Source organism: Notechis scutatus, chromosome 2 (assembly GCF_049901735.1).
Source record: "Notechis scutatus isolate UNSWTSFEM ecotype Mainland chromosome 2, rNotScu1.2, whole genome shotgun sequence".
In the NCBI taxonomy this organism is placed as follows: domain Eukaryota; kingdom Metazoa; phylum Chordata; class Lepidosauria; order Squamata; family Elapidae; genus Notechis; species Notechis scutatus.
In genome coordinates this window covers 3,836,401-3,849,042 of record NC_142010.1, presented here as the reverse complement: position 1 = coordinate 3,849,042, position 12,642 = coordinate 3,836,401, and the positions used below count along the sequence as shown (strand labels likewise).

The 12,642-nt window shown below is 45.6% G+C and overlaps 1 protein-coding gene across 10 annotated transcripts in view; it reads left to right on the top strand.

The window, feature by feature from the left end:
* PPT2 (palmitoyl-protein thioesterase 2) overlaps positions 1-5,361 on the top strand; it is a 73,641-nt gene extending 68,280 nt beyond the window's left edge. For all 10 annotated transcript variants that reach the window (XM_087953307.1, XM_026687614.2, XM_026687617.2 and 7 more), the window contains one exon: positions 3,843-5,361. In XM_087953307.1, the coding sequence (XP_087809433.1) occupies positions 3,843-3,986 (144 nt within the window). In that variant the 3' untranslated portion in view covers positions 3,987-5,361. The remainder of the gene's footprint in view (positions 1-3,842) is intronic.
* The last annotated feature ends 7,281 nt before the right edge of the window (positions 5,362-12,642 follow it).

The window sequence follows — 12,642 nt, the reverse complement described above, 5'->3', positions numbered from 1 at the left end:
GGGTTATCTACAACAAAAGTAAAACAAAATTTACGTTTCTTTGTATTTCGGAGTGAAATAAATATGCTGGGTCTGTAGCAAGATTAACACAGTTCACATAGAGGCCTTCCCCATAACGGTCCTATGAGATTGGGTGGGTGGAGAACTGAAGATTGTCCCACGATCATCCGCTGTGTTCCGTAATGAAGGGAAACTCAGATTTTAAATATCTGGGATGCCAGTCCTGTGCCTTAACTACTACCCCAAATACATTGTATTAAGTTCATTTCAGCTCTACGTGGTCTAGGACAGTGGTGGCTAACCTTTTGGGGCTCCTGTGCCAAAAATTGTGCACACGCTTGTGTGCCAGCAGCCAGAAGGCAATGCGCGCACCCCGCCCCTTACGCATGTCCACACAATTCACCCACCCACTCACCCCCCCGCCACCCCCTTACCCGCACTGTGCCTCACAGCTGATTTTTGGCTGGTTTGAGGCCTTTTTCAGCCTCCCAAAGGCTTGAGGAAGGCTTTTGCAGGCTTCTGCAAGCTTTGCAGGCCAAAACTAGCCCCGTTTCTTCACTTTCTGTTTTTTCCCAAAAATACCGGAAGTGACGAAAGGGGGCTAGTTTTCAGCCTGCAAAGCCTGCAGAAGCCTTCTTCAAGCCTTTGGGAGGCCAAAAAAGGCCTCAAACTGGCCGAAAATCAGCTATGAGGCGCGCACATGCACAGTGAGGTAAGTTTGCCTGCAGCTTGCATGCCGGCACAAATGGTTCTGCATGCCACCTGTGGTACGCATGCCATAGGTTCACCATCATGGGACTAGGACAGTGATGGCGAACCTTTTTGTTGTGTGTTGGAAGTGCGCGCGTGCCGGCACCCACAATGCAATGCGCTCCACCACCCCCTGCGTGTGCACCTGCAACACCCCCACCCTGCCCCCTTACCTGCACTGTGCATGTGTGCACCTCCCAGCTGATTTTCGGCCCACTTGAGGCCATTTTCGCCCTCCTGGACGCTTGAGGGAAGCCTCTGAAGCCTTGGGAGGCTGAAAACGGGCCCATTTTGGCACTTCCGGAAGGCCTGTTTTTCGGCCTCCTGAGGCTCCAGAGGTTTCCCTCGAGCTTCCGGGAGGGCGAAAACGGCCTCAAACAGGCAGAAAATCAGCTGGGAGGTGCACACATGCACAGTGCGGGTAACTTTGGCTGGGGTTCACGTGCCCACACAAATGGTTCTGTGTGCCACCTGTGCCATAAAAATTCTCCCTCACGGGTCTAGGACAAGGTGTCGAAGGCCGCATCAGGATTGTGTTTGACCTCGGGGAGGGGGGCATGGCAAACTCAACGTCACTCATGCTGGGGGCACCTGTGGTGGCCCGAATGCTCTGCCAGTGGAAACGGAGCTCGGAAGGGCCGCAATCTCCATTTTTGCTGGCAGAGGCACCAGGGCCGGCCCTTTGCTGTTTCCAGGGCACCCCGTGGGTCAGATCTAAGCACCCCGTGGGCTGCATCTGGCCTGCAGGCCTTGAGTTTGACTCCCCTGGTCTAGGAGTCTTCGGTTTTGAAAGACTTGAGGGAAACTAGAAGAATTTGCTACATGTAGGAAACAACAGAACAAAACAAAAACAATCCACTAGATGTGGGGTGGCTTTGGAATCCGAAATTAAATTTCATTGAAATGACTCTTTGTGATTGATAAATATTATACAGGTAGCCTTCGATCTAAGATCAAGATTGAGCCCCAATTTTTTTTGTTGCCAAGTGACAAAATGGTTAAGTAAGCTTTGCTCCATTTTACGACTTTTCTTGCCACAGTTGTTTAGTGAATCCCTCCAGTTAGTGACGTGGTGGTTAAGTGAATGAGGCTTTCCCATTGACTTCGCTTGTCAGAAGGTTGCAAAAGGGGAGCACATCCCGCCTGGACATTGCAACCGTCATGAGTCAGTTGCCAAGCACCTGAATTTTGATCATGTGGCCATGGGGGAATGCTGCAATGGTCGTGTGAAAAGTCGCTTTTTTTTCAGGGCCACTGAAACCAAATAGTCACTAAACGAACTGTTGTAAGCCGAGGACAACCTATCCTGTATATCTGACTTACCTTTATTCTCCAAGAAACTCTGGAGCTTTTCTTATGGCTTGAATGCTAGGCTTTTGCTGATTGAAATATCGCAGGGTTCATTGGACGGTGGATGCATGGGCCGTGGTGGTGCAGTGGTTAGAGTGCAGTACTGCAGGCTACTTCTGCTGACTGACTGCAATTTGGCAGTTCGAATCTCGCTGTTGGGCTCCATATTCAACTATGCCCGCCAGCAGTAAAAGAGGCTAACTTTGGATCCCTCCAACAAGCGACACCAGTCCCATTCAGCAGGAAGTTGATGGTTGAATGGGGATTCCCTATGACACTGCCTCGCACTGCTACCTGGGAGTTGGAGGCTGAATGGGAATTCCCACATGACATGGCTGCAGCACTCCGATTCATGATACTTTAGTGAGGGGGGAGGATTCATACAGCAGGTGTTACGGGGTGTTCATAGAAGTAGAGGGGATCGGTGGTAGGTAGGATGCAGAGCGTTCTAGGTTATGATGCAGGACTACAGCCTAATCACCTAATTAGCCATATTAGGAAACGTTGGATCCATGGGTGATTAGAATAGGCCGCTCCGCAGGAGGTAGCTGTGATTAAAGGGGTGGGGTAATGCTATAAAGAGCACCGGAAGGCAAATGCTCCCAGCGCTAATCTAGATTGGAATTCAAGCAGTTATCGCTGGATGGGATGTGCATTATGTGTACCAATAAAAGATGGTGTACCTCAATGTTTGTTGGTTTGTATCTCGGGAATATGAACATCCGGAAGACCGGCTGACACTCGCCAGGCTCAAGGTTGACTCAGCCTTCCATCCTTCCGAGGTCGGTAAAATGAGGACCCAGATTGTTGGGGGCAATAGGCTGACTCTGTAAACCGCTAAGAGCAGGGGTGTCAAACTCAAGGCCCGGGGGCCATATCCGGCCTATAGATTACTTAGATCTGGCACATAGTTGCAGGAGGCTGTGGCAGCCGAAAACAGAGTTTGGGAGCCCATTTTTGCTGGCAGAGTGCTTGGATGGCCCACAGATGCCCCCGACACGAGTGATATCGAGCTGCCACCCAACCCCCAAGGTCAAACACAACCCAGATGTGGCCCTCAATGAAATCGAGTTCATCCCTGGCTTTAGAGAGTGCTTGTCAAAGCATTGTAAAGCGGTATATAAGTCTAAATACTATTGCTACGCTATGGGACCAGAGGCATAAACATCTCCAGCAGCGCCACAAGCAAACGAAAGGTTGCCCGTCAGGAGATAGTTGTGATCCAGATTTAAAGAAGGCGAAGGAAGGAGGAAACTTAAAGCAGCAGAGCCAGGAAGAGAAACTGGGGAAAATAACAAAGGGCTGAATTATCCATTTGTTGGTTGAAGTAATAGCCCTGACATGTTTAGAGCAAAGCTGACCCAGTTATTTTAAAACGTGGGGCATGGTTTGAAGTGGCTGTTTCCCATTTTGTCATTAAAGAGTGCCAGGGGGCACTGGGGCAACTCTTATCACAACCAGGGGGATAGCTGGCTGAGAAATTCTTGAGAGTTGAAGTCCACGCCTCTTAAAAGTTGTTGAAGTTGAGAGCCAACCTCAGCATCCCTTAAACTGGGTGGACTTCAACTCCCAGAATTCCCCAGGCAAGAAACCAGCTGGGGAATTCTGGGAATTGAAGTCCACAGGTCTTAACGTTGCTAAGGTTGAAAAACACTGATTTATTAGCCTTTGCAACCCTCAAATTGTGGGGCTTTGGAGGTCCACCCATTTGAACTTTTGGGTTTTTGTTGGTCTTTTCTCAGGTCTACCTCCTCGACACGTTTGGCTTGAAGACTCTGCACGCACGTGGCGACATTGTTTTCTGTAAAATGGCCAATGTTTCTCATACGACCTGGCACTCCAACCGCACCGTCTATGACACTTGCGTTGCCAAATGGTTGACGTAGCTGGCCAAGCCTGGGAAAAGGAAGAGGAAGAGAGAGAGAGAGTCCAAAAACTCTGAGCGGTGTTCTCTGACCTCAACTTGGCATTTCTCCTCCCACAGAGGGGAAAAAAATATCATCTGCCTGTAACTTTTCTAGGAATGTATTTCTTTCTCCCCCACAGCAAAAAGAACTTTTTCCCTGCAAGACACTTTGGTAGAAGTCAGTAGCAAATTTGGGTGCTCAAAGATGCTGCGTGGAAGGCCTCAAATGAACTGGATCCTTAGTCCATTTTTTTGTGGCTAAGCTACAAGACAAACAGACAAAAAAGAAGACCCATAAATGGATTACAGTTACATGTAATGAAATATACCCCAAAGTCATATTTTCTAGTAGCCAGCCTATGGCAGAAACATGGCAACTGTGAGAATTGGAGGTATTTATCCTTTTTAGGTTTCAACTCTGGTGTTTAGTGTCATTTGATTCCCAGTTTGGAAATGTTTCAGTTGCGTAGATTATATTTTTTGTATTATAATAATGCCACAGCTACCCAGGACCGGGTTTAAAAGAGACTAGCCCAACATTTGTGAGAACAAATTCAGGGGGAAAAAATCTTACTATTTATCCCCTCGGTTAATTTGAGTTTTGTGATTCAATTATTGCTTTGGCTTTCACCAGAGGGGGAAGAAAAGTACAAGTAAATGTGTAAACTTTGATCCAGAATCCAGTTCCACGCCACTAAAGAAAACCTTCAGTGGAATGCCAGAAACCCGAATAACTCAAGAGTTCCAGTGGAAAGCGTATTTTGTGTGTGTTTCTTTACATAATCCAGCTGGAAATAGCTTAAGGATCCCTGCCTCCAGTTATACATCAAAATCAATATTATAAATTATTTGGACTTTGGAGGGCAGATTGCATTGGCGTATATTTCTTCTCTCCTTAGAAGCAAAACCTCAGGATGGCAACAGAAGGCCAATTTAGATAAAATTGTTCAGGATCTTGCTTTATTTTTTTTAAATGTGTATTTAAGAGTGACTAGCCATTTTTAAGAGACCAGAACTTTCAATAAGGCGACCTTTCTCCCTGTTTCTAGAAGCAGAAGCTGCACAGCTTTGCGTGCAAACAGTATTAAACTCTTACATTTTTATCATGTTACAGTAAGATGTTTACATGGACTCGGGTTCAACTTTTAACATTAGATCAAGTACGAAGGGGGAAATGAATTAAATTTAAGCTGAGATTCCAAGGGAGATGATATGAAATGTGTGTAAAGTATCTTTTGCCTTCCAGATGTTTCTGAACTGAAGTCCCCCACAGATTCTGGGGGCTGCTGTGTTAAAGTTTGCAGCAGAAATTCAAGTCCAGAAAACACACAGATTAAACTTCTTTTTATATAAAATAAGTAAATGTAGTTTCTTCCAACATGGACATAAGCAAAAAAAAAAAAAAAAGCAGCAGCTCAGAGGCCTCAAAACAGAACTCTAGTTTCACTTTCAGTTCTCAGCAAAGCACACAGAGCCAAACCACACCCAGGCTGTCAGCTCCCATTGGCTGGTCTGTTGCCATGCTTACTTTGTTAACCATGTCTCTGCCAGTTAATGAATATGCTCTGACATGCTGGCTGGACTGCTGGTGGTTTAGCAACATCTGGAAGGTTACAGCTGTGTACTTCATGTAGAAAGTCGTTACAAATGGACTTGGCAACCTTCTTACATTGAAGATATTCTTTGGGGGGAAGCAATAAAGAATGTGACACACACGCACAAAGTGATACAACCCTGTTACTTGAAAAGGTTGGCTTTGAAAAAGTTACTCAAAGTTTCTCCTCCGAAACTTCCCCTTTGACATATTTCCAGCTGCCTTCTTTCCTTCATAAGGACTCCCAGCCATTATGGTTTGTGAACTCTGGTTTATGGTTTAACGGTGAACTGGGGAGTCGAGCCACTAGAGTTTCTGGGCATCTGCTTTTTGGCTTTGGTATCCCCGAACTCTCTTATTTTGCTTGTTTAGGAGGAAGTGACACAATTGAGCTGCCTTCCAGTAAACAGAGCGATCCACAAATTTGATACAGGGGGAATTAGAGATTTGTCAGTCTTATCAAATTAGAAGCACTTGTGACTCTTTGACGCACTCTAGCGAGGCGGGGATAGGATCAGGTTTTCAGGAAAAAAAAAATGATTCTGAGAAAAAACTCTTGACAATCAAACAAGAGACTCACAAGGATCAGTCCCACTTTATTTTGCTTTGAATGCTAGAACAACATCTCTCCCTACAAGAGTGTGCTATTACCTCAGATGGTTTGGGCGAGGCAGGATTATTCTGAAGAGGTATTCCTCATTTTGTTGCTTTTGGCAAAAAAAAAAAAAGTTGGGGATCAGAAATACTTGTTAATTTGCTACAGGTAGCCCAGAAAACAAGCAATTGATCCAGTGGTGGGATTCGATTTTTTTTTACTACCTGTTCTGTGGGCGTGGCAGGTGAAGGATCCTGCAAAATCCCCATTCCCTTCCCACTCCACTAACCTGCTTTCCAGGTCCGTTCTCCTCTGCAGGCGCAACAAGAGAAGACCCAGCCAATCAGTTGGGACTTGGGAGGCAGAGAAGAGATGGGGGCGGGGCCAGTCAGAGGTGGTGTTTGCTGGTTCTCCGAACTACTCGACGTTTCCGCTACCGGTTCTCCAGAACTGGTCAGAACCTGCTGAACGCCACTTCTGAATTGATCCCAATCCATTTTTTCCCCCTAAGGCCGTTCCTTCCTTCATCATACATATAAACATGTAGAGAGCCAGGTTGGTTTAGTGGTTAAGGTACCATGGTAGAAACAGGAGACTGTGAATTCTAGTGCTGCCATGAAAGCCATCTGGTTGACCTTGGGCCAGTCACTCTCTCTCTCAGCCCAACCCACCTCACAGGGTTGTTGTTGTGAGGAAAATAGAAGGAAGTGTATTGTGTTTTCCACCTTGAGTTATTTCTAAAAATAATAAAAGGTGGGAAGTACTAGTAAATAAATCTGCACATTCACTCTGTGCTAAGTGTGGCAGGATACTTGGTTACTGTTGGTCTCTGGGCACTTACTGTAGAAGTATTTTTTAAAAAAATGTCAATTTTGTCAAGTCTTCAATCTGGGAAGGATAATACAGAGTATTTGTGGCTTGACCAGGTGTTCTGACCCAACCGGGTGCCCAAAGAGCAAACACAGACAAAGGCAGCAGCCCTCACCCTTTAAGGCAGGGGTGTCCAACCTTGGCAACTTTAAGACTTGTGGACTTCAACTCCCAGAATTCCTCAGCCAGCTTTGCTGGCTGAGGAATTCTGGGAGTTGAAGTCCACAAGTCTTAAAGTTGCCAAGGTTGGACACCCCTGCTTTAAGGTTTAATAGCGAATTCTGTTCTGAAGGTTGCTTTCCACTGATTAGCTCCAACAAGAAGGAGCCTTGCCAAGTTGTTTGTCAAGGCTGCCAAAAACCCAGAGATAAGAACTAATTTACAACATTCTCCAAACACTGAACTAAGACGTCCATCAGTTGAGTTTAAGAGCTTCTTGGCTGTCTGCAAAGAACGTCTTTTCAAACCTGGCTTTTATCTTCTTGAAGGAGGGGCCATTACCTTGCAGCCTTACTCCTGAGTCGCCTGTGCTGCTGTAATTGTTCTTTCCTCCGAGCAATCCTTCGTGCACGTGCACTTGGCACAGGCTCCTCGGGAACCTCCTCGTCGCTGCTGCCAGCCCCCACAATCTCTGAAGGCAGCAGTCCACTCCCTGATGGTCCTGGCCCCTCACCTGAGTCCTCGCTCTCCTCAGCCATCCGCACCTGCTGCCAGCTAACCACAACACCAGGGTACAAATTTTAGATATGATTTGATACATTGATACACAGAATAACAGAATTGGAAGGGACCTTGAAGTCTTATAGTCCAACCCCTCTGGCCAAGCGGGAAACCCTATAGCATTTCAGACAAGGGCTTGCCCAATCTCTTTTTGAAAGCCTCCAGTGATGAAGCGCCCACAACTTCTGGTGGCGAAGCTGTTCCACTGGTTAATTGTCCCCACTGTTAGGAAGTTTTTCCTAAATTCTTCTCTCCTTGATTAGTTTCCATCCATTGTTTCTCATCTTGCCTTTGGGGGCTTTGGGAAATAGTTTGACCCCCCCCCCGTTCTTTGCTGGAGCCCCCCCCCAAATATTGGAACACTGCTATCGTGTTTGAATGATTACGACAAAGGTGTGTCAGATACAATTGTTTTTAAATCATTTTTCACCCCCATTCTTTACCTGGGGTAGAAACGAGAGGGGGGTGGGGAAAGGCAGGAGTCACACAAATAAAAACACAAAACTCTATTCTTGGATCTCTTTCCATTTTAAACCTTCCTTTGGTTTAGTTTTACCCTTTGCCTTACAATAAGGTTTATTTCAAGAACAAATGTGAATTGCGTAGGAGCAGCCGCATTAGAGGCTGACATGCCTTCACTGTGAATTCATGTCGTTTTTAGAGCACTGTGACCTCTATGTTCTCTCCTCTCCCAAAAATGCAATTGGAATTTAGAGGCTTGTTGAATGTCGGGGGGACGAGTGGGTGCAGTGGCCTAGAGGTGGAACTCTTCGCCTCACAATCAGGAGGCTGTGGGTTCGATCCCAGGTAGAGGCAGTTATTTCACACTGAGAATGCATCTGCTGAATGTAACTCCGCATTGGCAACAGGAAGGGCATCCGGCCAGTAAACACTCAGCTCCATTCAGTTGCTCAGGTTCCAACTCACATGGGGTTGTGGTGTTGTGAACAGTGACGATGATGATGATGATTGAAGGCTGGGGTTGGAGAGGACTTCGGAAATATGTTCCAAATCTCTTCCCAGGACAAGATCCTGAAATCATTCCAGATACATGACTGCTTTGCCTTGGATTTAAAGCTTCACTGAGCACCAGGGCTGGCTGGGGAAGTTTTGAAAGTCCATCCATCTTAAGGTTTCTGAGGTTGTGGAAGTTTAGTTTAATAAATCAAGGTGTGTGCTATGCTTGAAGTGATGTTTGTTCCATTCTGGCAAATCAAACCCCAGATTTGCTAGGAAGGTTAAAAGGCCATTCAAAGGATGGGTGGGTGTGACCTAAGGAGAGGTTATACTAGTATATTCTTGTGACCAATAATCTCTTAATGACCCCATAATCCCTTGAGGGGTGGAGTCTGGGCAACGGAATGGAGCTGAGCGTTTACTGGCCAGATGCCCTTCTTGTCACCAATCCAGAATTTTGTTCAGCAGATATATTCTCATTGTGCCCAGAGAGAGAAATAACTGCCTCTACCTAGGATCGAACTCACAGCCTCTTGATTGTGAAGCAAGAGTTCCATCTCTAGCACCAGTCACTGTGCCAAAATGAACCACGTGGTGTCCCATAGAATCGAGAAACTATACTTCCTATTTCTTTGCATGGAATGGAGGTGAGGCCTAGGGAGGCCTAGGGACCACCCTGGTGGGAAGGAAACAGCGTTCCGTGCGCCTTCGGCATTTAGTCAATGCCGGCCACATGACCACGGAGACGTCTTCAGACAGCGCTGGCTCTTCGGCTTTGTAACGGAGATGAGCACTGCCCCCTAGAGCCGGAAACGACTAGCACGTATGTGCGAGGGGAACCTTTACCTTAGCATTCATTAGTGCTTCATCTTCATATTCAGCAAGTCAAGATCATAGCTTAGCAATAATGCATAAGTCCTGTCTGTTTACTACAAATTGGAATGAGAAACCAGCGACTCGGTGCAGTGCTGATTTGCCCGATTCCTATGTGGCTCTTATTTTTTCCCCCCAACCAGATTTCTGTAATAGCTCTGCAGTTCTGTACATTTGAAAAGAAAATGATGGAAGAAAAACATGCCAATATGGGTTACTAATGGCAAAAGGCACATTTCTCATTTGCTTCTGTCTTAAAATACGGGAATGTATAGCCGGTCCTCAATTTATAATAATACACTGAGCAACCCAAGTTACAATAACACTGAAATAACTTACAACTAGTCCTCACACTTCTGACCAATGTAGCACCCCCATGGTCATGTGATCCAAATTTGGGAGTTTGGCAACCGTCGTGTATTTAAAATGGTGGCAACATCCCGGGGTCATATGATCCCAGCCGGCTTCCAACAAGCAAAGTCAATGGAGGAAGCCAGATTCACATTAAAGTAACTGCAGTGATTTGCTTAAAAAAAAACCACTGGTATTAAGTTCATAAAATCAAGCCAAAATCACTTAAAGGCCCAAATCATTTAACTGCCTTGCTTAATGATGGAAATCCCATTTGTGGCCGTAAGTTAAAGAATACCTGTGCAATTAAGTCTGTTATTCTGTTATGTCAAAGGTGTCAAACTCGATTTCATTGAGGGCCGTATCAGAGTTATGTTTGACCTCCGGGGGCTTAAAAATTTAGCAACTGTTTCTCTGCCCAGTTGTTGGGCATGGCCTAGTCGGCCTCCTGCACCACAGTGGAGAGGGCTGTTTTCACCCTCCCTGGGCTCTGGAGGCTTTCCTCGAGCCTCCTGGAGGATGAAAATGGCCTCCCCGGGCTCTAGAGGCCCTCGAACCCTAACCTTTCTAGAGCCTCTGGGAGCCATGTTTTTCGCCCTCCCTGAGCCTCTGCGCGGGCCCTGCACTTACCTTGGATCCAAAACGGGCCATGTGGGGACCCCCTGGGAGAGGAGGGGTAGGGTGGTCGGAACCAGCCAGGGATGGGGTTTTCCGGTTTGCCAAACTGGCCATAAAATTAACTAGCGGTTCTCCCAAACCGGGGTGAACCGGTATCAGCCCACCCCTGGGGGGGACATGGCCAGGGTAGATGTGGCCAGCTCAACATCACTCATGTTGGGGGAACCTGTGGTGGCCTGAACACTCTGTCAGGGAAACCATTTTCGCTGGCAAAAGGTGACAGGAGGCTGTCGCAGCCGAAAACGGAGCTCAGGAGGGCTGTGTGCAGCCCGCCCAAGCTCCATTTTTGTTGGCAGGCACACCACAGGCCAGTCTTTTGCTGTTTCCAGAGTGGCCCCCACGGGCCAGATCTAAGCACCTCATGGGGCCGGATTAGGCCCGTGGGCCTTGAGTTTGACACTCCTGTTATGTCCTCTTCACTTGGGAATATGCCTCAAGGTTTGCAAGTTATTCTAAAAAAAAAATACATTCATGGATTTAGAAAATCATAGGACACAAAACTGACATCTTTTAATGATTTTTTAAAATGGATTTTTAAGCCTTTGTTTTTAGTTTGCTATTTCCTGGCATATCAATTGTATTTGCTCTGCTTTGCACAATTGCTAAAAAGAGACGAGACCATCGTCCGCCATAGTGGTAGGGGAAATGGATGAATACTGGGGCTGGTTGGACTACAGTTATGACCAAATTTTCTGTTGCTACATGAAGCGTTTGTTTTGCTCCATTTTACTACCTTTCTTGCCACAGTGGTTAAATAAACTGTTGTTCTCCAAGTAACCTAGATCCCTGTCCCGAGATTGCAGCTCAACAAAACGGCTCCTTTTTTCTTGTCACATTTTGCAGAAGACAAACCTTCACACACACACACACACACACACACACACACACACACAAAGAGGGGAGGAGATTAAAATGCAAATAAAAGTTGCAATGGTTTCTGGCTAGAGGCTGGGCAAATGCAGAATTTTCTAGAATCTGGATATTGAATCCCAAAGTGGTTAGCTAAATGTCTATGGGGATTCTCAGTCATCGATATCACGGTTGTCCCAAAGGTGTTTTTTCTAGAATAGAATAGAATAGAATAGAATAGAGTAGAGTAGAGTAGAGTAGAGTAGAGTAGAGTAGAGTAGAGTAGAGTAGAATAGAATAAACTTTATTGTCGTTGCATTCCACGAATACAATGAAATTTGAAAGCTACTCCAGCATAGTGCCCCCAAACATCACATCACAATCATACTACAGAGTATTTAAAAATTTAAATAATAATAATAATAGGACTAAATCACAAATGCACTGTTTGAATCAAGACAATTATTGCCTTGGAAAAGAAACTGTTTCTCAAATCTATTAGTCCTCATTTAAAGACACCTAATACGCCTCCTTGATGGTAATAGTCCAAAATATGAATGTCCAGGATGAGAACGGTCTGTGGAGATTTTTAGTGTTCTAGAGAAGAGTCTGGTCTTCACAATCTCTTCCAAAGCAACTGGACTTTCTGGTGTTTCTTTGAAGACTTTGCTTCTTATCCAAGAAACTTGAAGATGTTTTGTTTCTTATCCAAGAGCTGAAGAAGCTTCTTGGATAAGAAGTGAAACGTCTTCAAAGAAAAACCAGAAAGTCCAATTACCTCACAAAAAAGCACCTCTGGGACTGGATGTTGAATGTTTTTCAATGCATCATTCCATAACGTACAGCTAGTCATCAAATTAAAATAGTTCGTTTAGTGACCATTCAAAATGACAACGGCACAGAAAAAAGTGACTTAAGGCTGTTTTTCACGCTGTTTTCCATGCTTACAACCGTTGCAGCATCCTTGTGGTCACGTGATCAAAATTCACACACTGATTCATATTTATAATGATTGCAGTGTCCCATTTTGCAACCTTTTGACAAAGTCAACAAGGAAGCCAGATTCGCTTAACAACCGTGTGACTAAGCTATAAACGGCCGAAATTCACTTGAAACAACCGTGGCAGGAAAAGGGGGCAAGACTCACTT